Source organism: Phaenicophaeus curvirostris, chromosome 16 (assembly GCF_032191515.1).
Source record: "Phaenicophaeus curvirostris isolate KB17595 chromosome 16, BPBGC_Pcur_1.0, whole genome shotgun sequence".
NCBI classification, from domain to species: Eukaryota; Metazoa; Chordata; class Aves; order Cuculiformes; family Cuculidae; genus Phaenicophaeus; species Phaenicophaeus curvirostris.
In genome coordinates, this window is record NC_091407.1 from 5,391,790 (window position 1) to 5,417,595 (window position 25,806).

General features: G+C 48.7%; 2 protein-coding genes across 2 annotated transcripts; both read right to left on the minus strand.

Moving 5' to 3' along the window:
* Positions 1 to 3,558: 3,558 nt before the first annotated feature.
* Positions 3,559 to 6,169, minus strand: LOC138727414 (galanin receptor type 1-like). Its single transcript, XM_069869813.1, has one exon. The coding sequence runs from the start codon at positions 6,079 to 6,081 to the stop codon at positions 4,753 to 4,755; it is 1,329 nt and encodes a 442-aa protein (XP_069725914.1). The 5' UTR covers positions 6,082 to 6,169; the 3' UTR covers positions 3,559 to 4,752.
* Positions 6,170 to 17,913: 11,744 nt separating this feature from the next.
* GRIFIN (galectin-related inter-fiber protein) lies at positions 17,914 to 20,408 on the minus strand. Its single transcript, XM_069869727.1, has 4 exons — positions 20,397 to 20,408; positions 18,786 to 18,865; positions 18,529 to 18,691; positions 17,914 to 18,078 (listed from the first exon to the last, which is right to left on the minus strand). Exons 1-4 carry the CDS (start codon positions 20,406 to 20,408, stop codon positions 17,914 to 17,916), a joined length of 420 nt encoding a protein of 139 aa, XP_069725828.1.
* Positions 20,409 to 25,806: the final 5,398 nt, after the last annotated feature.

The following is a 25,806-nucleotide window of genomic DNA, read 5'->3' on the forward strand; positions in this document are numbered from 1 at the left end:
GGCTGATCTCTCCAGTAATTAATTCACAAAACCTTTGGGAAAGTTTTATACCATGCCCATACGGACCAGGCAAGCAGTACTTTCCTGGAGGCTGGCTCCTTCCAAGAGGGCTCCAGTGTTCTCTTTCGTTGTACCTACTCACAGCAGCTACTTTATTTGTTCTTCTAGCAACCCCCAGTCATTTAGTTTTGTGCTGAATATAATCACAAAGGTAAACTGAGCTGCACTGATTTTTCCTAGAAAATTCACTCTGATGTTTCTTTAGAACAAGGGCATCACGAGACAACTCCTGTGCTCCAATTTAGATATTTCAAGTCAGGAGAGCTCAGGTGTTTGCGTACGGGATGTGCTGTGGTGGGGTAAGTGTGGGAGGAGACACGGGAACCATGCTGGGGGCTGCTGGTGTTGCAGGTAACTCACCAACCAGCTTCCATCCTATTTTGAGTCCTGGCATCTGTAAGTCTAATATGTAAAATACCGAGAAGCAGCAGTTTCCCTTTGGAGGACATGCATCTTTCTGGGGTGCTCAGGGTCATTATAGTGCAGGTGCTGACCCACCGAGAGGGCTGCTGAACGCTCAGAGAGGGACGGATCCGTTATTTCTGCTGGGTTGCACTGGCGTGGGCATCATACACCATCCGCTGGGATTCCTCAGCGCTTGCTCTGCCGGTGTCTGAGTCAGCATTTCTCAACCTGTGCTGTGTCAGCATTAATGTGTCCTACCTCCAGACGACTGTGTCCTGTAAAGCCTTGCTGTTGATCAGATTATGCCAGGGCTGAAATCATTCCCTGTTTTCTCCCCACTCTTTGAAACAGGACTCAGGTTAATATGGAGCTTTTTGGTTTTTTGCACAGGAACTTAAGAACAAGGGTGCCAAATAGACCAAACGATGTTCAGCCCGGCATCCTGCTCCCAATGGTGGCTGGTAGCACGTCCTGGGAAGGAGTGAGAGCGGAAGCTACAGGTTGTATGCCCAATGCCCTCTTAGCCAGAAGTTGCATCACTACTTTTAATAGCCCTTGATGGCCCTTTTAGATGTGAACAGTCCAGTCTCCTCTTGAAGCCTTTTTGTTGCTTTTGGCTTTCCTCACCTCCTCTGCCCATGAGGTCGGCTGCCACGTGGTGTGAGAAAAGGTTTTGCTTTGCCCTCACGTGTTGCCTAATCATTTCACTGGCTTCCCCTGAGTATTTTATTATACGAAATAGTGATTCATCAATCTCCATATGAGGACTATGTACCAGTCGTGATTGTATGTACCTCTGTGTATGATACTTGGTATGAAAGATTATCTCTTTTTTCATCTCTCTGGTGGTTCATGGGCAGAAAATAAACCTGTAGCATCTTTGAGGCAATACTGACAGTACAAGAACAGATCATAGGATATTCCCAGAAAGAGTTACCAAACAGCAGCTCTCTGTATGTCATTACTGCAGCAAACAGATTCAAGTAAATCCGTTTTAAGCATCCTATTTTGGTAATGTGGTAAAACGCCTATATTGATTCAAATAGCAAAACAGAGAAAAAAGACCCACAGGGGGAAGAGTGGGACTGAGACACATTCACAGGATTGCTGTGGGAAAACATCGTCCTTGAGACATCTAAAATTCACATTCCCAGTCTGCATTCATGCATTTAGAGAGAAATACGTTTCCTCAACCACACGTCAAGTGCAAGACATTCAGCTTGAGCTTCTTTGAGGAATCCAACCGTGTTCACCAGCCAGAGTCACGTCTGCTCCTGATTTGTTGAAGGGCCAGGAGTCCCTTGAATGCCTATCAAAGAGGGGCTGGTGTGGCCTGGAGGCCCCTCAGATGTCTCCTCAGCCCTAAAAGAGACGTTTTATTAGATAGGAGGGGGGGAAAAAGCCACTTTTCCAAATGCTGAGGTTTCACCTCACTGGGAGCAAGCATGAGTCACCCAGGCACTGCTGCGCTACATAGACCTGCTCAGGTTAATAAAATCACTGCCCGAGCCCAGGCGGCTGACGGGATGCTGTGTGGCTTTCACATTGACGTCACCGCTTCTCATTTACCCTTGAGTGATAGTGACCAAAATTCATTACTACCTGACAGCCATTGGGTAAGCCGTGCAAAATAAATCAGCTTTCTCCGTGGCAAACAGGTGTCTGCAGCACAAAAGGAGCCATTCAAATCAGCAGGGCAGGAAGGGATTTTCCATCAGAGGAGTGAAAACATGAATGAACGGCTAGAATGAGGGGAATTTGCAGGCAGAGAGTGATAACAGCGAGAGGCAAGGGGAGATTTTGCTATAGAAACAGTGGTGAAGCAGTTGGAGTGTGGGGGATAGAGAGAAAGTGACCCGGGGAGACAAAGAGAAGTTAAAGTGAGCAATTGGATTTTATTATAGGAAAACAGAAACACTGAATGAAACTGGAAAATACATTTAAAAGTGTGAGGAGGTGATGAACTTGCCCAGTGGAAGTGGCCCTTGCCACAGTGTATCTCGGTGATCAGGAGCTCTGTGGGGCTGGAGAAAGGCGTGGGCATCTGCATCAGGAGGGGAAGGCACAGGCACGTTCAGGAGAACACACAGTTGCTGGTATTCCTGCCTCCATGGAGGGCGCAGAGACTTGCGGGGTAGAACCCAGGCAACAGCTCATGAGTTGAGAGAAGAAAAAAATATCCTCTGGGATACTTTAAAATGTGGATTTCTTGTACCTTCGATTGCATCGTTTGATCTTGTCCATTTTCAGACCCAAGCTACCACATGGGACAGAGCTGGTCTGGCATCTCCGTGGTCCTTCCACTGCAGTTTATTCAGGGCAGGATTAAATGCATCGGTCAGGGAAACGTAGGGAAGTTTCAGTATCGTGTCTCATCTCATTGGGGGTGGAGGAACCTCTTTCCAGGACCTAGAGTCACTGGGCATTTGCAGCAAGCTTTTAATGCTCCTCAGCCTGGTGTTTTCTGCCAGCCTTAAAATATACCTTGAAAAAGGAAATAAAATCTTCACAGGCTTTTCTCCACAGCTCCTAAAAGATCAAGCAGTACACTCCTATACCACCTGCAAAAATGCAGATGTTCTCATCTCCCAGCACACATAAAAGCCAGTTCTCACCCAAAGTAAATCTGGGTAGTTGTAATCTTTTTCTCATCCACACAATAAGAAAATACAAATTGCAGGTGGCACTGTCTGTTAAGGAGGAATCCTTTGTTTTCTGGGCACGTCATTAGTAACGTAAAATGTCATTGTGTGATCATGATAAAGATGGGTATCCTGGTGGGTTTAATGGCTAATTTTTGTCTCTATTTTTTTTGTGAGCTAAAGGCTCCCTAGAAGGCAGGAAGATATTGTTTGAAACTTAGATTTCCCAGGATATCATTCCCTTGTTCACTAATCTAAAAAAAACCCAAACTCCCAATCATCAAAAGTCTGAGTTCCATTAAATGCCAAATCCTCTCACAGGAAGGCTGCTGTGTTCATTCTGGGAGTCGCTATGAGAAGGGCCCCGCTGTGCCGGGCGCTGGTACACGAGGAGCTGGAGCTCTTGCAGCATCAGGAAACGGTGAGCATCCCCTCACGCTCAGCACTGGGAAGGGGCTGCTTTCTTGATTAATTCCAGCCTTTCGGGTCTCTGCTGTGTTTTTTTTTCTCCCACCTGTTGCCTGGTCTCATGTATTTTCACTTTGAGCTCTCTGAGACAAAGGTTTCTTTTTGTTATGAACACAGATAGAGTGCTCAGTGCAATCGAATTCTCAAGCTGTAGTGGGGCCTTTCGATGCTAATATAGTAAAAAAACCACAATTTATTTATCAAAGCCTTCTTTAAAGGAGGTGATGGAAGAAATAGATCTTAAACTATTTCTGATCCTTGGGAAAAGCAAGCACTTTCTTTCCTTCCCAGACAAATAACATTGTATTTGTTGATTCTAATTTTATTAGCTATACACCACTTTCTATTTTTATTTTCACATGCCATTGACTTTGTTTTATACAGACATAGCTGAACAAGAGCTGGTTTTTCAAGTGCAAATCATGTTAATAGATGCCCAGTTTTTTCCACTCCACCTGCCGGAACACAGCTGTAAGAAAGAGAGATGTTGCCCAGAGAATATTTTTCTATTGCATTTCCTAAGTCACCTCTGAGGCCACTTCATCCTCTCTGAATTCCCAAATGTGGAGTGATGGTTGTTTTAGTACTGCTGACACTATCTCTTCACTTCAGGAGAATTTATTTGCATGGAGGAATAAAACAATATGATCAGATAATGAAATCTCACATGGTAAATCGTGTGAAATTCTCCTCAGCTATTACATTCTATGATGCCATTTCTAGCATTTCTTCTCTGCTTGCAACTACAACTGATGGATTTGGAGCAGAGAATGCCTCTTCTTGCTGTTCTTTATCAGCACAGGGTGAGCAGCAGTGAGCAGTCGCATCATTGCTGTATACAAAAAGCACCTCTGCATCCAGAGATGGAGCCGCAGTGAGAGCCCACTCACTGGGAGGATGATCTATCTAATTCTGTGACTGTTGACAGGTCAACAGGGTACACATCTAGTTGTCCTCAGTAAAAATGTCTTAAAACTTGATCTGAGTTAAAATATGTCATCTTTTTCTCTTTTTCTTTCTCTTGTTATGCCCTTCTTTTGCTTTCTCTTCATTTTTGCACTGGTGGTGGGAATGATTAGAAGAGAGTTTTTTTCCACCATTAAAATATCTGTTTAGAAAGACCTCTAAAAAGTCATTATATGCAGATGAGGGTACGAGGTGCTCTTCCTGAGCAGAATTACAAGGAAGTATTCTCACTGGAGACAGTGTTCAGAGGTGGATGCTGGCAGGTATTCAGATGTCCGCACTTGTTCTTACTGCCATGACCTCCCTGATATCTCCGTCCCATGGTGGGAGTGGTAGAGGGTCCTTTCCTTGTTGGCTTTGTTGAACTCCGGTAAGACAGCAGCTCTGGGACTGAGGAACGAGTTGTCCCGTCTGACAGGGAGAAGTTAAAGAGAGAGACCATCCTTTGGTGGTATTTGCTCTTCATTTCCTTGGCTGACCTGTAGAGGTTCCCGACAAAGCAGTAGCATATGGGGTTGAGGCTGGAATTGGTGAGGCCAAGCCACTGGGCAAAAGGTCTGAGCTGCAAGATCCAAGGAGAAGGAGTCACATCCTGCAAAGATTTGGGGATATTGAAATCAATCCAGATGTCCATCAAGTAGACAGGCAGCCAGGAGATTGCAAACAGCAGGACAAGCGCCACCACCATCTGCGCCACCTGCTTCCGGATCTTCAGCCTGGAGGCTGGCAGGGATCGGTTCAGGGCAGTGCTCTCCTTCATCTGGCTGCCGCGGCTCCACAGCCGGCGCACCGTGAGGAAGCAGATGACCATGTTGAACAGGACCGGCAGGCAGTAGAGGGCACAGAACAGCAGAAAGTTGTAGGCTTGCTTGAGCCTCTCCTGAGGCCAAATCTCCCTGCAGATGGAAAACACCAGAGGCAAGCCCTCCACCACCCCGATCTCATCCCGTTTGTTCATGAAGATGAGGGGCATGCATATCCCTGAAGACAACAACCACACTACCAGGATGGTGCTGAGGATCCTTTTCTGGGTGAAGAAAGAGCGGGCGTTGAGCGGGTTGTGCACGCTGTAGTACCGGTTCACGCTGATGACGGTCAGGCTGAGGACACTGGCAGAGACAGAAACAGCCTGGATGAAGGGCACCGCCCGGCAGAGGAAGTCCCCGTACACCCAAGCCTTGTAGATGAGGTTGCCCACGGTGATGGGCATGCAGACGCACACCACCATGAGGTCGCACACCGCCAGGTTGATGAGGAGGCTGCGGGTGGCACTCAGGCTCGACATCCGACTCCGACGCTTGCGGGTCAGCACCCTGATGGACATGATGTTGCCTACGAAGCCCACCACGAAGGACACCAGGTACATTGCCGTTAGGCTGATGGTGACCGGCTCCTTTGCGAAGAGGAAGAGCATCTTCTCCAGCTCTTCCCAGCCCAGCTCCTGGCTCCCGTTCCAGAGCCCTCCTTGGGTCTGATTCTCTTCATGCCACGTCTGCGACGGGCCGGGGGGAGCCCCGGGGGCGGGGGGAGAGGAATTCATGGCTGAGCCCCACCGGGCACCGGGGGCTAAGGAGGCAGAGCCCGCCGCGCTGCCCCGAGCGCTCCCGGCATGGCTAGATGGGACCGGCCCCTCCTGCAAGAGAGGGAGCAGAGGGAAGGGGTGAGCGGGGTCCCCTCCCGGCAGCGCTTTCCCTTCTCGGGGAGGGGGGAGCCGGCTCACAAACGGCTTCTCGGCAACTTCGTTGGGAGGCACCGCGTAGGGGCGGCGGAGCCGGCACCTCGGTCGGGGAAGGGGCCCCGGGAGAGCATCCCTGGCTGCCCCCCTCGGCTCTCTCCCTCCCTCTAGGGAAAGTTGCCGTCCCGGGGTCCCCCCGCACTCACCGGGCCGGGCTCCTCCCGCAGCTTCTCCCCGCACAGCGCGAACCCCGCTCCGCGCCGGCGTCCTACACACACGCACACCCCCCCCCACCCCACACACCTCCCCTCCCCTCTTTCCCGACGTGTCCTGCAACCCCCGAACACGCACACGCTCCTGCGTAGCTGCCGGCAGCCCTGCCTGGGGACCCCCGACAGCCCCCCCCGTCCCTACATAACCCTCCCAGCACCCACGCACGTTTATAACCGCCCCCCCCCCTCCACACACGCACACTCTGAGCGGGCTCCCCGTGCAAACGCTGGGGCGCACGCACCTTCTCTAGGTGCCCTGCACCCCCCTCCCTCTCTCGCACACGCAGAGGGTCCCCGTGCGACCCCTCCCGCGCCTCCGCGCCTTCGCACCCGCCTTGCACCCCGCAGCCTCCCCGCACGTCGATTGCGGCTCAGCCTCGGCTCGCACACGCGCCTTGCCCCCCCGGGCGCCCCCTCCTCGCCCTGTCCTGCAGGGGAGAGCCCCCCAAACCCGTCGGGTCCCTGCTCGGGCCGAGCCGCTCCAGCCGCCCCTCCCGTCGGGCCCCAGGTGCCCGGCCGTGGTGCTGAAGGGACAGCTCCAGGGGACGAGGCGAGGGCCAGAGCAGCAGCGACGGGCAGGCGCTCCCCGGCATTGTCTCTGCTGCTCCCCTCTCCTTCTCCCCTCCTGGGTGTTCCCTGGGCTCAGACTGGGAGAGTGTTACAGACTAGGAGAAGTCTGGCTGGAAAGCCGCCTGGAGGAGAAGGACCTGGGGGTGTTGGTTGACAGCGACTGAACATGAGCCAGCAGTGGCCCAGGTGGCCAAGAAGGCCAATGGCATCTTGGCTTGGATCAGAAACGGCGTGACCAGCAGGTCCAGGGAGGTTCTTCTCCCTCTGGACTCGGCACTGGTGAGACCGCTCCTCGAATCCTGTGTTCAGTTCTGGGCCCCTCACCACAAGAAGGATGTTGAGGCTCTGGAGCGAGTCCAGAGAAGAGCAACAAAGCTGGGGAAGGGGCTGGAGAACAGGCCTTATGAGGAACGGCTGAGAGAGCTGGGGGTGTTTAGGCTGGAGAAGAGGAGGCTGAGGGGAGACCTCATTGCTCTCTACAACTATCTGAAAGGAGGTTGTGGAGAGGAGGGTGCTGGGCTCTTCTCCCAAGTGACAGGGGACAGGACAAGAGGGAATGGCCTCAAGATCCACCAGGGGAGGTTTAGGCTGAACATTAGGAAAAAATTTTTCACAGAAAGGGTCATTGGGCACTGGCAGAGGCTGCCCAGGGTGGTGGTTGATTCACCTTCCCTGGAGGTGTTTAAGGGGCGGGTGGATGAGATGCTGAGGGGCACAGTTTAGTATTTGATAGGAATGGTTGGACTCGATGATCTGGTGGGTCTTTTCCAACCTGGTGATTCTATCATTCTATAAGCCAGGAAGGTACCCAGGCACTTCAGTACTTAGTACTTCAGTACTCTAACATCAAATCCACCCTCCTTCTGCACTTTCCTGCAGAGGCCGGCATCCAACGGTTAACACCACAACAGGTATTGCTGGGAACCCACTCAAGCGAGGGACAGTCCAGAAAGAAACCCAGCTTTATGTCTTTTCTTTTTAAACTGAAGAAATGGGAAGAATATGTCATAGAAAAAGTCACTTGAAAAAGTTGAAGGGGAACAAGGTTGGTTTGTAAAATGAAGCTTTTGGCTAGAGGTACTCAGTGCCACTGAATCACAGAGGAAAAATGTTTCAACAAGAGGAACTGGTAACTCTGCCTGAGGTGTTTATTTTTCCTTTCTTTGCCTTCTCTGAGCGAAAGCAAGGTAACAAATACAGCCCACATGGAGGCTGTTTGTCACTGAGTGGTTCATGCCCTTGATTTCAGCATGAAATTCTCCATTCATTTTAGTCTATTTATGTGAAAGAGGGAAGTAAATATTTTTGGTCAGCCTTATGTGAAATGAAAGAAAGATCAGCAGTGGAACCACATTTTGGGGGAGAGCGGATGTGATCAGCGTATAAAGCTCTTGTGCATTGGAATACATTTGCTTTAAGCATGTGACTGTTTATTCCATTATACTTTTATGTATGTGTATTTATAGATCTTCAGAGACAAAAAAACTTCTACAAACTAATTATAGCGTGTTGCCCAGAGCACAAGGTACACATTATTCTATGCAGTGAAATGCACGGACACTCTCATGGATACCTAAAATCTGCTGCAATTCCACAGCTGCTCCACAAGCAAATAGATCTGCCGCAAACAGGCAACCACAGAGGCCAGGGCTGAAGGCAGCAATTGGAAATCTCCATGCACCCAAGCCCTTGCCAGCCACTGCCCGGCCTCCCTAAAGCAGACCTGTCATTACACAAAGAAAACAACAGAACAGAGGTGTTTAAGTCAACAGTTTTAGTAAGGTATTAACAGAACAAAAAAGAAAAGAGTGAAGAAATGTGCCTGGGCTATTTGAACATATTTTGCCCAGGTAGTTACCTTGCAAATGTTCAAGCTAATAAATACAGTAAATACAGTTAACTTTTTTTTTCCCCTTCTCCCCTCATGTGCTTTATATGCAACCTGCCTGACTTACTGTTAAGGAACCTTTAGCCTTTAAAATATTAGGCCAGACTATTAAGTTCATCAGTGGTTCACTATAATTAGGATGAATCTGCTTTTGCATCCGTTGACACAACTCATGAATGCCAAGCCTTCTCTAACAACAAACGACAAATCTATACGCTGTGTACATCCAAGAGAGAAGAGAAGAACATTGATTATAATAAGTTTATTGATTCTAACAAGACCAAAGTTGCCAGATAACAGAAGATGGGGATTCTCCAACAAAAACAAATGCCATGCCCTTTTCACATTGGTTCCTGTCTTACAGAATAGCTTTGGAGTGGAAGCTAAATAAAGCCCACTGGAGACAGGAGCCATCCTTCAGCTGCAAGGGTAATGGACAGGACTCTGCTTGTACAGCAAAGTACATCCGAAATAACCTGCTGGTCTCACCGGAGTTACAGCTGTGGAGGACTGACCTGAGAGGAGGAGTGAGTCAGCCACTTTGGGCCTTTGCCAGAATATCAGAAAAACTCACACCAGCTCCCAAGCCTGCTTTGGCTGCCCAACCTTCTCTGCCCACTCCAGAGTCCCAGGGTGGGGTAAATTTAGCATAGCTGTCTCAGCATCACCTCCCTGCTCCCGCTGCAGCATGAGCTGGGTGTCGCAGAGCTGCAGTGATGCTCTGACAGTCCGAGGCCCAAGAACTGATCTAAGCTAACGAAACCCTGAGGCTTTTCCAGCTTATGCTGGTGACCAGATGGGCCAGGTCATTGAAAGCGTGAAGGTGGATCTGTTCCTCTGGTTGTGCATCTCCTTACTGCACCTCATGTGCTCTCCCCACTTAAACTTCTCTCCCTGCTGAGTACACAGGGCACATTTTGGCAGCTGGAAGGGTTATTCCTTCCTGCTAGTGCCTGCCCACAAGGAATGCACACTCCTGCGTGGGCCCAGCAGAGCTGTGTCCCTGTCACACCGTGTTCCGGCTGGCACCTAACCAAATGGCACGTTGGTTTCTTAGATTTCTCTCAATGTGTATCCTGACATGCCTAATGTGTCTCAGCTGCCATGGTTTGACCTGAACATCTATTTTGAGGTGGTAGTATTAGAGGATGTAGCTGCTTTCCCCTCAACTACGCTTGCTGAGCAGATACATGGGATGGGATCTGGTCTCTTCACAGAGAAACAAAATTAAGACCTGTCTCAGTCAAGTGGAGGTTGGATTGATGCTACTGGAATGGACTGTCCAGAGGCTGCTTGTGTTTGGGAAGAGCTGGTGAGCTGGGAGCACGTCCCAGCTTAATGTGGTGAGGGGAATACTGGCACTGATGAAATAATTTTCCACTGGGTTTGCTGGGAGGTGCTGGTTGGACTGCCCTTGAAAAACACTGGCTAAAACTCAATTTCATTGCCACTTAATCCTTCTGCCCTTTGCACTTCTCATGATGACATGGAGATAGGAGGACCTTGGCGTAAGGGAAGCTCCCAAACCCTTGCATCTGCCCCTGTACCACACACACTCCTTCTCCCTCCCAGGGACCCTGCTGCTGCTGCAACCCAGGAGGGTCTGTGCGTGCATTTCTAGTGTCTGATTATAAACAAGAGTAATACAGAAACCCATCTCTCTGCATCTCTTTTGTCATCAGGAGACAGTAACAGCAGCACAATTTGCTAACCAGTCTTGAACAACAACAAAAAGAAAGTCCATCCTTTTCTGGGACATCTTCTTGCCAATCTCTGACCCAGCAACAAAAATCCCCAAATCCTGGGTGCTTGGGAGATCTCTGAGCCAGCTTTGCCGCTCCCTCTGCTGGTGGCAGCTGCATCCCAGTGCCACCGTCGCTCCAGGACTGTGGTATCGGCTGGGACACGAGCTATTTATTGCTCTCTATAACTACCTGAAAGGAGGTTGTAGAGAAGAGGGTGCTGGCCTCTTCTCCCAAGTGACAGGGGACAGGACAAGAGGGAATGTCCTCAAGCTCCGCCAGGGGAGGTTTAGGCTGGACATTAGGAAAAAATTCTTCACAGAAAGGGTCATTGGGCACTGGAACAGGCTGCCCAGGGAGGGGGTTGATTCACCTTCCCTGGAGGGGTTTAAGGGACGGGTGGACGAGGTGCTAAGGGGCATGGTTTAGTGTTTGATAGGAATGGTTGGACACGATGATCCGGTGGGTCTCTTCCAACTTGGTTATTCTATGATTCTATGATTTCTGGCACTGTGGTCTGGGTCCTGGGCACAGCTCTGCGTGGCGTTCACTGATGTCAGCGCATTGACGTGGCTGTGAATCCAGGATGAGGTAAGAAGCCAACAACGCGCACAGTCAAAGACGATGCAGTCAAGATGCCAAGGGTACTTCAGATTCTTTGAGAAGAAAATCACGAAACAAACACAAAACATCTGGGAATTGTTTGTAATTACTTTTACGATAGTGAAAGCCTGTCTTCTCCCACTGTCCCTCCCTCTCAATCGAAGAATGAAACATTTAAAGTATTTTAAGTGTCCTTTGGAGGACTTTAAATGGAGAATGTGTGCATTTTTATGCCTGAGAATATTCACTGATGTCTGTTTTCATAAACAGATATGTGCCAAACTCCTTATCTTCTGTCCTTTTTATTGTAAGCCTTTTAGATTGAGTGTTCTGCAAATGTAGTGGCTGAAATAAAAAGATAGTTTAGCACAGATGAATTTGTCCAATACGATGTTTACTTTCTCAAGAGCAATGAAACATCATTTTGGCATTAGTGCAACTGAAAAATCTGTCTTTCAGATATCTTTGATTTTGGTTTGCGCAGAACTGCCAGCGAGCATCAGGCTGGGGGAGGCAGGGCTGGACCTGCACCTGCAAGGATGCTGCTTGAAACCAGGAGCAAAATAAAATTAATTTGATGCTTTCTCATTAAAAGGAGAGTGTCTAAATGGAGATGTACTGCACAAGAAAGTGAGTTTTTAAAAGAGATACTAGTGCACTGGATCCCTAATTCATTGTACAATGTTTTGAGGGGATACTGAGTACAGAATAAGTAAATCTTTGAGAAGTTAAGAGAAGCAAGGACTCAGCGGAGCTGGCAGCTGGCACAGAAAGAAACCCTCTAACACCACCTGCATCCAGCCCTTCTCTTCCCCAAGCTGTGACTCAGGACTGGCTTTTCTCTGTGTCTGTGCTTCTGTGGTGATCTCACTCTCTTCATCAAGACGGCCACCATCAACCCTGGGGAGAAATAATTAGAACTAGACTGAAAGCAAAGTAAAAATCAAGGAGATTTGGTAACTGAGGAAAGCTGGTTGTTTCATTTCCCCTGTTGCAACTCAAGGGCTAAGCAGTTTGTGACTGATACTACTGAGAAGGGAGGTAGATAAGATAATATTAAGAGCAGGGGCTGCTAAAGCAGTCAGTCCTCTCTCCTTCTACCTCCACGCTGTCAGATTTGCATAACAATGTTGCTTCCCTGGTGCTCTATACCAGTGTGCAACAGGCTAATAAAGGGCTTTTTAGATGACAAAGCTCTCTCAGTTCCATCAGCTGATTGCCATCTGGGGGAAATATCTGACAAAGGCTTTAAATTTGCCTCTGTTTGCCTCTTCCCAGCTGAATAGGCTTGCAGAGTGGAAATGCAGGGAGAAAGGAAGGCAAAGCTCTGAGAAAAGCACTCTCAGAGCCCAGATCTGCCTGCATCAGGGAGGAGGCAAAGGGCTTAGAGAATAAAGTAGGAGGGAGTTTGTCTTTCTGAGCAAGATGATTTATGGTCAGCCCAGGTGATGCTTTGTGGGTAGCTGTCACACAGCGGATACACCTTGGATCAGGTTGCAATAAGAATTAGAACTTGAGCATTTTAACAGAAGGTCTTGTTATGTGCCTAAGAAGAAACATTTCTACATTTTGCACTCCCGGTCAGGAAATCCTTAGGATTCCTGCTCTGTGATTTCAAGAAGGGATCAGCTGGGAGTCGGGGAGAGATGTGATCCTGGCTCTGAATGCTCTAATGTTTTGACAAGATAAGAGGGGAAAAACAACCACTCTGTGAGCCATTATTTATTTTGGGCTTCATTTTAGGAGGAATCTCCACAACTGGTTGTAAAAATCTGGGCAGACAGAGGCTTTGAGAGGTTGTTAAATTCTGTCAGGATTAGTTGCAAACTTTTTCTCTCTAGCAATAACGCCTCACCTCTCTCGGTGCAGTCACTCACCTGGAAAGACTCGAGCAGTTTACTGGAAGTACAATCACTGCTCTCTCATCACCACTGACCATGTCTGTCTTTCTGCTTCCAGTGTGTTCACCTCACAGAGCAACTTCAAGAAACGCAAGCTGACAATGTCAGGAGTTCAGCGCAAAGGCAGAGGTTAGAAGGTGAGATAGATGCATCTCTGTTTTGCTCCCAGTTTATGAAAACAGGAAGGGTTTTTATGCGATAAATCAATTAACAGTTGCTGAGCCTTTCTTTGGGCAAGCGATGTATCACGGAAAGGAAGGCAAGAAATGAAAAGATGTGGGTGGCTCTTCCGTTGTTATTTGGCTGGAGGATGAAAAAAGCTAGAAAAATGATACCTGTGTACAGGTAAATGGAAAACCCTTTGGGCTAATGAGCTCCTGGGCAGCCCTGGCCCCTTATTTAAGACAAGGGGCTGGCTGATCTGTGTGACCTGGGCTGTGCTGCAGACTGTACAGGGGTTCAGCTTGGAGCCTATTAGCTCAAGACTCAGGGCAATTTGTGATAGATCACAAAATCCCAGCCAGACTTACTCACGGGCTACATGGACAGATCACGAGCTGCAAGGCAAGAACATTAGTCTGGGGGCAAAATCATCCTGTTCCCTCTCTCCCTCCTCTGCTCTACTCCTTTCCTCCGCTTGCCTTGGTTTCCTCATCCACACAAGGGCGTTATGATCCTTCCTTCACTTTATGGTTTATATAGATCCTTGTGGATGCAAAATGCTTTATAAGAGCCCGACAGCCTTACAGTGGTGTGAAGGTGCACAGAAAGCTTCCTGATCTTTGCAGGCTCTTCCCTTGTGCTGTGGTGAAGTCAGAAATTTGGCTAGATATGTTCATATAGCTTGAAGGAATAATATGATAAATTGCATCCAGCCTTGGCAAGAGGGTCTTGAACAGACTGCAGAACTAGAAAGCCAGGAAATTTGGGCATCAGGTTAATTTCTGTCACCCTTTCCTTAGACAGCAGTGATGTATAATAACACAACTGCCAAATAAAGCCATACTCTAAGTTTAAAACCTTCAACCTCTGGAGCAGATCCTTTCTTTCAGAAAATAATCCCTCTCCAGCAAGCATTTAAAGTTTGAAGGTGGTACCTGCCACTATGCATGCAAGTTCAGGGCTAGGAGGTGAACTGTCCTGCCTGAGCTGGCTCTGGATGGAGATGCTGTGAGTTAAAGTGGCTTTATAAACCTCTCTTCAAATGCAATGAAAGAAACATCCCTCTGCTTTCCAGCGGAGACTCCTTTTCACCAGCAATCTGGGGCTGCCTCTTCCCAGTCAGAACTGAGACTTACTCCTCTTTTCTTCTTGTTTACTTTCTCATGCTCTTTAGAAAAAAAAGCTGAATATTTGCCCTCTGTCCTGCCAGCAAACACCTGCAGCTTCTGAGCATTCAGAGTCTGACAGCCCACATTGTTGAATAAGCAGCCTCTTAGACCAGGGTTCAGAGATGTAAGAAAGCCACTGCTGATAAGCTCTGCACTTCCTAGCAGCTATTTCTGTGGCAATGGATTGGGAAAACAGAAGCCTTGGAGGACATTGGAAATCAGAGGTGGCATAGACGTGAGGCCAGGATCACTGAGCTGCACAGCAACACAATTGCTTGGAGTCAGTGAGGAGGTGAGGAGCTCTACAGCATCGCAGCTGCTGTCCATCAGGAGATGCTCATGGGGGCATTGAAACGGGAGGAGAAAGAGGATTGTTAGTTAAACAGTTAACAAGCACCACCTGCACCAGCACTGCCCTCTAACTGTGAGTATGTAGCTAAAACTCCAGTATCAAAGATTTGTTTGTTTATTTGGGGTTGTTGTTGGTTGGTTGGTTTTTTAGCGGTCATGTAAAAAAAAGTTGTGAAAAGAGGCATCATGTCAGAAAGTGTGAGGCAGGTGCAACCTGCCTTCCTTTTTTTTGTGCTTTTGTGGAATCCTTTCCCACTGCACTGGCAACAAGTCTTTGCCCTTTTTCCCACTGCTTTACCTATCTCAAGGCAGGACCCAGTGTCAGATATTCAAGCATCCCTTGCTACGGCTGCAGAGACAGTGTCACTCAGTCCAACGCCTCTGGGCTGCTGCTCTGCAGCTGTTGAAAGGTGAGTGTTGTTGACGTGAGAGCAGTTTGCTCACCAGCCTGTGAGGAAATCATCGATGCTTGCTGCTGGGTATGTGCTGATTGCCAGCAGCGTCAGCGGCACCAAGGAGGGCTCTATGGTCACGCACCATGCTCAGCAGTGACACTGTGACTTTGCCAGAGGGGACCTTGGCCCTGGGAGTCCTGGCACAGCCCAAGCTTGAAGGATTATGAGCCTGATTTTCCTCTCGTCGCTTTGAGGACAAGCCAGAGCAATTCATCAAGTGTGGCAGATCCAAACCAAATCGGGGGGAAGGGTGAGCCCATGTGGGAGGTCACCACCTCTGCTGGCTTTGCCTCCTGAGGGACATCTCTGCCTAAGGTGTCCCTCACTAGTTCCTTTAAGATTTAAGGGGAGAAGCTGCTGCTTTATGAGCAGATCCTGCCTCGGGTAGTCCTGATACCATCCCACAGTAATTGCTCTCTCTGGAAGCCTTTCAGTCAGTCTCCTGTAGTGCACTTGGCTACAGCAAATATGTTCTGTTTGGCCCTTAGGTTGGACATTGAAACATTGGTCCATCTCAGAGCTGTACCCCTAACTGCTCCTGCTCCTTCCCCTCCAAAAGGCCCCCAGCTCTCCAAAAAATACCCTTGGACAGGAGCTTGTCTCCATCAGTTCCCTCCCCGGTTAAAATTTGGAAGAAAGATTAGTTTGTTCCCTTTTGTCACCTCAATACCAGCACGCCGTGTCTCTGTTCAAGTCCGATGTGCCAAACCCCCTTCTGAGAGTTTAACTGACCATCATAATTGTGGGGCTTCATTTTCCTCCGCAGTGCCTCCTCAAGGGACAGAGGAGGGTCACAGATTTGGAGGGCACCTCTCATTCCCCATAGAACTGTGCGAAACAGCTACAAAGAGCCAGCCTTGGAGTTTTCCTCCCAGAGCTGCTTTGTGGCTCCCCAGACCTCTCTTGCTCTGAAGACCCTTTCACCCTCGGGAGAGTTTTGGCTGGAGGAGGCAGGAGATAAAATCCTGGAGCTAGCAGCGACGCTGTGGATGTGTCGGGAGAGATTGGGCTCTCTCGGCGCGGATGGTAATGTAGTGAGATCAGCCGTTGGCAGAAGCTGAGGGGATCATGCTTGGGAGTCAGGGCATAATCTCTGCTGCTGCCTGATTTTTTGTGGCATCTCTTTATTTATTTGTACTTGAAATGGTTTTTGCCCTGCTTGTCTCTGGTCCTTTTGTGCTCGCTTCTGAAAAACAATGAAATTGTGATGTGTTTCTGCAGCAATGATGGAAACTGGTTGGAATATGTGGCCATGTAAGTAACAAGTATTACCTCGTAAATAATTTCATCCCTTTTCCTCCATGAAAAATGATGTCTCTATCCAAAGAGGGGGTTGATCAAGATTAAAAAAAGGAGTAATTTCTTTCAAATGCAGTTCAGCATTATCAGATGTGTGACACAGAGATCCCGGTGGGCCTGATTTTGTCTGTGTTTGTACCTGTTTTACTGAAGGGATGGCCACAAGAGCAAAGCTTGTTGAACCCTTGAGTTCTAAGACGACAACCAGAATCTGAGCAGATCTTCCTGTGATGGATTTATTCCAGGCTAGAGGAAGTGTCGCCATCTCTAAACTTTCTGACTTGCAACCAAGACGGGGGACATTTCCAAAAAGTAATTTGTGTTCTTTTTTGGGGGGTAAGGAGGCACGGTTTGGGACAATTTTGTGTTCCCATTGTGCTCTTTGCCACAAGAATAGGATGGTTTCCAGTTGGTGTTCTTTATGATCTGGAAAAACATGATAAACTTTTTAGCAGACTCGTAAATGTCAATTTTGTGGAATCATTTGTTGTGGTTGGCTACACGGTCACCTCTCCCTCATAAGTCCTTGAAACTATGAGTGGAGTGAGGAGTTGGCATGGCCAATTTGAACATTGAGAAAAGGGTGGAACAAAGCTGTGACCTTCAGAGGTCTCACCCAAAGGCAAGGATGAATCAGGGCTGACTTCTTACCCAGTGTTTTTTCCTTGATGGAAATGACTGGCTAGGCGGGATCGTCTTTGCCTTTTGCGTCAAGAATGTGGTCTGTCTTATGTCTGAGGAACAAAGGAGTGATTTGGGGGCAGCTGTAATTGCATTTTTGGAGTGAGTTCCTGTTCAGATTTAACACTGTGACATTATGCTTCTTATGATGCGTGTAATTAAAACAAAGTAAAAATAACATTGCTAAGCCCATAGTGGCCTGGTCAAGGAATCAGAGATATGTTGTGCTCCAGGGAAAAGGGTGGAAAAGAGAAGAGGGTGCAAGGGACAAGTTAACTGTTTTGAAAGACAACTAGAAAGTGGGAGAAAAGAAAACAAGAAAGCAGAGCAAAGAGAAAAACTTTCTTCATTCCGAACTTATCACAATTTCTAGACCCTGATTTATTCAGATCCTTTTGTTCAGAGTCCAACTGCATTTCTAGTGCATGATGAAGGGACCATGTGCTTTTATGTGTCTCTTAAAGCTTTTACCCCTTTCTAACCCACTGCATCACTCTTAGGTTCTGTCTAGGAAGCCTGGAGTTGGCAGGACTCAGGATGAGCAAATGTGGCTGGATCAGGAGCTTAAGGGGCAATGGTCGGTGAACTGTCCCAACTCTGGTCTCTAGTAAAGACCTCGTTTAACGATTTCCACTGAAGAAATGGCAATATCATTGAGAATCTGCAGCTTGGTGATGGATGAAAGCTGCTTCTGCCGATGCTTGTACTGCAAGATTTTGTTTTCATCAATGAAAATGTGGAAATAATCCTGGTCAGAGTAGATTTCAACCTGAAAGAGAGACTGTGTTAGGTTCACCATCTGGCCACATGTCCTACTGGACCTTGCTGCCGTCGTGTCGTTGACTGCCCAGATCTGGACACATGCACCTAGAACACACTTTAAATCCTTCTAGAGAGGCACACACACTGCTCACCCCCATTTTGGGCAAAAGATGGGATTAACCGAGTTCTTCAGTTCACGATAGCGTAAAACTGGCCATAACGCAAACCCTAAATTGAAAACAAATGGAGCATCCAGGGATTATTGCTGGAGCTCTGCATGTCTGTGCAGAGCTGGAGGTAAATCAGCAGCAAATCAGGGTACAACAGAAATACTAACAGAGGAGATATTCTGTATATGGTGCTAGCAGGGAAGGCAGGGCTAGATCCACGAGGACCCTGGTATTGTCTGGGTCACTCCTGTCCACACAGGGAGATCTGTGGGGTGACACAGGGTTACCTGGAATGGCTCCTTTGCTTCAAAGGGGAAGATGCTATTAACCTCTTCCTTCCCCCAGTGGTTGGCAAGGAAGGAGTTGCAGACGATTCTGGAGCTGGAGAAGCGAGGGTTAAAATGGAGAGCGATTTGGTCTCCAGGATCACAAAGCAAATTAATTTCAAACCTAAGACAGTGAGAGAAAGAAGTGATGGAGAGCAGTGGAGCAATGCTTCTGGCTCTCACGAGCCGGGAGAGCTGAGAGTGAAGTGTGTCCTTACATGCTTGTACTGGAACTGGTCTCACCCTTGACCACGATGCTCCAGCCAGGACACATCCCCTCTGGGTACAGGGCCTCGAACTGCCAGTGAGGAGGCAATGGTGAAACATGGCAAGATGGGAGAGGTGCTTGGCCCCACTCATCCCTTACACATCTCCATCCTTCTCAACATCTCATTGCCTTCTCCTTACTCCCTCCTCTGATGCAGGCACGCTCTCTGCTGCTGCCTTTTCCTCATTCCTAAATAAACTCAAGGCCTTTGGTTATTTTATCTTTCTCAGTTTTTTATTTTCTTTTTGCTCCCTGATCCCACCCAGCTCTTTACAAAAGATCTCATGGGCAGCAAATCCCACCTCGTCAACTGAATGTTGTAGGAACTCCATTTTATATCAATTTAGAGAACAGTGCCAGTGCTCTTATTAAAAATCCTGAACGCCTTCATTGCTGAGAGGACACAAAGATGTTCTGCTCCCTCTCCCTGCCTGGGTAGCACAAAATCCAAAGCAGAAAATTTTGTTTTGAAGCAGGATGTGAAAGACGAGGACTGATCTAGGAATGGGTGCAAGGTGGCATGCAGCCTACCCTCATTCAGCATGACATGGGTGGCTCTTGCCATGAGCTCCTGACTGATCCCCTGTTCCACCCATTCCCCCCATCTCCAAGGTTAAACTTGTATAAAATGAGCTGGAAAATGTTCCTTATTGAATAATTCATAGTTTTATTAAATTACTCATATTAATAAGAACTGCTTGCCATTTCACCTCACTTTTTCTTTTTTTTAGCGCTCTAATGATCTTGCACTTCTCAGCATCCCCTGTCTTTCAAACATATTGCTCACACTGTGAAAGTCTATCCAGCCTCAGCTTCTCCACCATCCACTCCACACCTTGCTTTCCCTCACATAGCTTTTCGCTCCCTTGTTCCTTCCTCTGCTGCAATTTCCCATTTCCAGTGCATTTTTGGGATATGGATGTTTTTGAGCAGGGCCTGAGACATGATGATGGCCAACCTCATGCCATCATGCCCAGCTAATTTTGGCAAGCAGCTCTGGGAATCAGTGCATGGTCATTCGAATGTTGTGACCACCCTGGTGTTCCCTGCTCTAAGCACGGAGGCCTGATGGAGCTGATGATATGGTTTCAAACAGCGAGTGGTGGTAATAGCACCCAGGTTAGTCTCGCTTTGACCCTTAGCTTGGCATCATTACAAAGAGCCCCTAGGAAAAGACACAACGTGTACACAGGAAACAGAGCGTCCCTTTCTACTCCCAGCTGTCCCAGTGGAGATAGACAGCAAAGCAGAGATTTCCCCTGCTAAAGCATCTGCTGTATTTCAGTTTTGGCTTAAACCCTCCAAGCCAGAAGCTCTGCCATCAGGGTAGAGTTGCCCTAGACCAGCCCTTGTGTAGCTGAGCCAAGAAATCTGTCCTATCACCTTTTCTCAAAAGCCACTAAGTGCTCACCTTTGCAACAGCCTGGATGGGACTGAAGTAGAGAGGCAGCACCACAAGTAGCATCCCGACATCTTTCTGGATTTCTGCCTCTTTCCTTTATCCACCACCTGACCCTGCACCACCACCCATCAGATGGACCAGGCTGTCCCCAGTGCTTACCCTCAGAGCCATCCTGCTCGCCTGCCTTTGCTCTGCAGACCTGGCTGGGTGCACGGTCAGAGGGGTCTATATAGAGGCCGTCAGCCAGGAGCCCGCGTGTGCGAGGATTAGCAGCGACAGAGGACTGAGATCTCCTTTTCAGAGTCAGCTCTCGGACACAGCTGGGGCAAGGGGAGCAACAAATCCCGCTGCCCAGACGGGGAGGTCAGTGCACTCATGCGTGCAGGGCTAATCCAGCCCTGGTGCTGCCCACACAAAGGCAGCAGTGACCAGGCACTCCGGAGCTGTGACGTGATGGAGCTGGTGTTCTGCAGCAATGGGATGGATGGGCGTTCACACTGTGATCCGGGGGGGCAAACGAATTTAGTGTGTGAAGGAAGGATGGAGACTCCCAAAGCTGGGGGAGATAGCAGGTCCAGAGAGAAGGTAGGAGGTAGAGGAGAAATGATCGCTCCTACAGGGGCTCAGCTTCATCCTGACCATGAGAGATTTCTTTTTCTCCCTGTTTTCTTTTTTGTTCACTCTTTGTGGGTCAGAGCATGGCCTCGTATCAGCTGATACCAGCTCTGTCACAGCCGCTTTTCCAGCTCACGGCACCCTAGGGCCAGCGAGGCTCAGGATGCTGCTGTGCTGAGCTCAGCATGTCCCAGCCCTGCATTTCCCCTCCCTCCTGGGGACAATACAGGGATTTGGGAGCAGGGCGAAGGACCCTTTATCCAGTATTTCCTGTCGTAGAAAGGCACAGAGAAATGGGTAGCGATGAAATGAATTTCAGTGATGGGGGTTTTCATACTGACAGTCAGCATTTGCTCACGTACAGCTGCGTGACGCTGAGCCAGGGAAAGATGGTATGGCTGCACATCCTCCCTTCTTGACAGGGTAAATGCATTGAAAACAGATGCTGGCCCCATCCCTGCACGTAAGGGAGGCTATGATGCTCCTTGACTGATCCTACAGGAATCCATGGCTTTCATAGTTAAAACCTCACTCTATGAGCCACAGTGCTGATGTTACTCAATGTATTTATGTTTTTTCCAGTAGATAAGCAGAGTGAGAGCAGTTATCCCAGGCTCCACTGCCCTTGGCAGATGAATAAAAATGCAATCCAGTGAACATAGGAGCCAACAGCCCCTCTTAGGGCTGAAAATCCAAGTCTCAGGCTGGGATTGACCCATTAGGACTCCTACAAAACCAAACTGTATAAAGCTGAGCCCTGCTGCAGTCTCCTCACTCAGCTCCTGGCTCTCCAGGTGCTGTGCTGGGGAGCACTGGAGCAGAGCTCTGTGCTACAGATGGCAGCATCGGAACGTGCAAGGGAGCCACGAGCCAGTGGCAGAGGCGCTGAAGTGGTGATGGCAGGGCCAGAGACATCCCACCCATTCCTTCTTGGGCTGCTCTAGGATGCTGGACATTGGTATTTCCAATCTGCCCAGCCACATCTCCTGTATTTATGACCTGAACACAAAGTTTTGTTTTCACCCCCTAAATCATGTCTCTTCTGCCAGCCAGACAAGGGACTGTGGGGAGAAGGGGCTGCTTTTGAGATGGCCACCACGGCACAGGGCAAAACCAGACACCATTGTGGTAGCCTTTCATTTTGTCTGCAGGGATGCCCTATGGGAGAGCAAAAAATGCCAGCAGAGACACATTTTGAGAGATAGGTAAAGCCCTCAAGGAGGCAGGTGAGGCTCTAGTGTCCATTTCGGGGGGTAACAGCTTCTGAGATGCTCAGTGCTTCCTGAAATTCACAGCTTTGCTTCCTGTTGCATTACAGTGAGAGCAAGAAAGCTGCTGGGGAAAAGTGCCAACACGTGTTTTTTCACCAGTAAATGATACCCAAATACCAACTGGTTTTACAGGTGCACCTTTATTTGCCTTCTGCCTGTTGTGGCACTGTTCAGAATCCATCTGCCTGTTTAGCAAGGAGGAAGGGACTGGAAAGATGTTTAAATTTTCTGATGTTGGAGACAACATTGGGTGCTTAGATCTTATTGCCATAACTTTTCTCTCTCTTTTGTGATGGATGGAAAAATGATCAAACACGCTGATTATGTGCCACTGGGATACAGGAAAGACAGATGCAGCCTGAGGTGGACAGAGTCTAGTGTAGGAAATGAGATGATAACCTGATGGCTTGGTTAACAACAGGGGATCTTTGTCAGTGTGACAATTTGGTAATTATCAAATTACGTATTAGCAGACATGCTTATGCATTTGTCAGCCATTTGGTCATACTACAATCAGTTTGCTCCTTTCCTTAAGTTGTTTTAGGCATTTCCTGCTCCTGGTTGTTTGTCTTAAAGCCTTTTTCCTGCTGCTTACAGTGTGACAGAAACAGTAAGGAGCTTGACACCGCACTTCCCGCAGAATTTTACATGCACTACACTGGGTGTTTCTGGGTGTGTGGTTATTTCCATTGGTCTCTAGAGGTCTCCAAACACATAGCCTGGACTTTCAGGACCAGAACGCAGTGCTCGCCTCCACACACCATCCACTGATTTTCCCCTTGTTGCACTGCCTGGCTCTGCAGTTCACCCACTGCCTTCTTCTCACACCTGCTCAGGTTTTGCTGTCAACTCTGGTAGGAAAGAGGTGTCCATGCTATGATTAACTCAGCTGAGCTCTGATGTGAGGGATGCCTTCGGAGATTGCCCTGGGTGTAGTCTCCACATCCTTGTGTTGTCCCACATCTACCTTGTCCTGTCAGCCAGAAACACCAACACACAGACCTGGCTGTGCCCACACCTGCCTTACGGTGCTGTATATGTCCTCAGGCATTATTGCACAGCCCTGTCTCCTATTAATATTCACCTATACAGGTACACACGCATACACAAAGCAGCCACTGCTCCTCAGCAATACATACCTACTGGAGGCCTATGATCACAAATCAACCCACATCCATTTAATACACCAATGCAAACAAGCCAGGCTGGTGCTTCTAGCCCGCAGCCACACGTGGCTAGTCATCTCTCATCTATATTGTTCTGGTACCTAGTGGCTGTAGCAGGGTGGCTGTGGCCACAGGGATGCAGCAAGAGCTAGACTCCTCTTGGAATCACCCTTGGCTAACTCTCTTGGAATTAGTCCAGGGACCTCCAGACCTGCAGCTTTATGGAATAACTTAAGATTAAGCTAAGAAATTATGTATTCTTAGTGGTGGGCTTTAACCACTAGCCAGGCTGAGCTAGTGAGGCTGCGATTCACCAGCCAGTGAGGCTGCAAATGGTGCCATTGCAAAGTCACGCAGTTTTTCACTTTGAACGTCCCCACCCAGCCACCAGCCATTGCCTGTCTAGGGAAAGCACCATGACTCCTTCCTCCAGCCCAAGAACTCAGGTATTTTCCTTCATCTCAGGAGCCAGAGTGACTCGGAGGGTGAGTCTGCATTACCCCAAATCCAGATGGAGCTCCCGGTGATTTCCTCAGTGCATGTGTCCGTGTGAGGCTTCTCCAGATACCTCCTCCACAGCCATTTCAATTCCTCTAGGAAATTCCTAAAACTCCCCCGTGCAGTCAGCAGTCAGCTCTCTGCTCCACCTCTGCCGCCTTGGGAACAAGTTACCTCAGGAGGGTTTTGGCACATTTTTTCACCAGCTCACCCTGATTCCCTTTTCCCCAGACCTACAGCTCTGTGTTAGCTCCATGCTCCTGGCTGCTCTGCTCACAATCTCTCTCCAACACTGCTGTCTACAAGCAGCATCCAAACACCAGCCAGAGTTCCATGCCAGGGCCTGGATGGTGTGAATCCTGGAGAGAAAAAAAATATTTATCTTTCATAAATATAAACTATTTAAACTATCTATTTAACTGGAAACAACCCTTTTGAATTAAATCTCAGTGCAACAGTCAGTAGCATCTCTATATTTCTGTAATCTCACCCTGCTGTGCTTTACAGGGTTGGCCAGAAGAGGGCTGGAGACTCCAGACAAATCCCTGAGATAAGGGAGAATATGAAAAATCACACATAGCTCTAACTTTAGAAATGCCTGATGCAACACCCGCTGCTGCTCTGGGATGGGGATCAGCTTTGCAGCCTGCACCTCTCCCACCTGCTTTAGAATCATAGAATCACCAGGTTGGAAAAGACCCACCGGATCATCGAGTCCAACCATTAAGGAGGTTTAAGGAGACTTCAGTCTCTCTCCACCTCATGCTCTCTCAGGAGCCCCTTTCCGCTGCCCAGCCCGAACATCCCAAGGCAGCTTGCTGGACAGCAAGGAAAGACAAACATCACACCCTGCAAGGTGGCAAGAGAAACAGAGAGAAGCGCTAACACCCCTACCACACGCTGCCCAGTGTTGACTGAGCTTCATGTGCCTCGTTAGAGTGTCAGCTCCACTAACGAGCTGCTGGGAACTGCCTCAGCACTGGGGCTTCTGGGGCTGTTGTGTTTGTCAGATTTTCCATTCTTTGGCCACTTGTTATCATGCAATCACCCTCCCAGTTAGACACTGGGGCTGAGGAAGGGGAGGGCACATCCTCTGCCTCAGCAGCCATCTGGGCAGCCGCCAGTCTGAAATTCTGCTTTTATGCTTGTTGGCCAGTAAGTGAGAAATAGAGCCTGGTCTGGTCCCAATCTGAACGACTGCAAGCGAAATCTCTGCCTCTAGCTGCCCTCTTTCCCCATGTCAGTGAAAGGGGAAGGTGCTCCCAAACCACACTGGTGCTGTGAACTGGCACAAGTGCAACTGGGACCAAACCTGGAGCCGCTGCTGTCCCAGCACAGCTCCCACTCACCACTCGGGACGCCCCTTTCACATGGCTTTGAGGAGCAGGGATGAAAGGCAGTGGAAACACAGAGCGGGCCTGGTTTATTTTATTTGTGACTAGCCTCCACTTAAAAGGAAACCAGCATTATCAGCTCCAGCACTGACGAGATGGATGATTAAATGAAAGAGGAGGGTTCTGTTTATGATTTGGAGCTTGAGTTTGCTCTTATATGGGCATCCACACCAGGCATTGCTTGCTGCCACCTTGCTGCTGCTCATGTCACAGGGGCTCTAGCTGGAAACCAAGCCAGGGTCCTCTAGAGGTGAAAGGCATGAGGCAGAGAGAGCGGTTGAGCTCAGGTTGTATCTACCCCTATTTGCTTGGCTCAGGGCAGCTACACATGCTGCAGCCAGCACGTTGCAGCTGGTCACTACCCTTACTTTCTGTGTCATTATCCGTGGCTTTACGAACCATGACTTCACAAACCATGACTTCACTATTTCTTGCTCGGTTCCCCAGGGAGAAGGTGGTAAAGCTGTGTCCAAGCAGGTCCTATTGTCCTCACCAGCGACTCCAGCTGGAAAGGGGAGCTGGGTTTGGGGTACGGCTGGTGCTGGTCCTTGCCCAGCATCCTCACTCAGTGCTGCGAGGTACAGGCAGAAGGGAAAAGCACAAGATCCAGCTCAGGCTGTTGTTT

Excerpts from the sequence above, each read along its gene's own strand:
- LOC138727414 (XM_069869813.1), bottom strand. The coding sequence starts at position 6,081 with ATGAATTCCTCTCCCCCCGCCCCCGGGGCTCCCCCCGGCCCGTCGCAG.
- GRIFIN (XM_069869727.1), bottom strand. Across the intron at positions 18,692-18,785 it reads ACCAGTTCCAGTACAAGCAT|GTTTGAAATTAATTTGCTTT; the intron begins GTAAGGACACAC and ends TCACTGTCTTAG. Across the intron at positions 18,079-18,528 it reads AAGCAAAGGAGCCATTCCAG|GTTGAAATCTACTCTGACCA; the intron begins GTAACCCTGTGT and ends TCTCTCTTTCAG.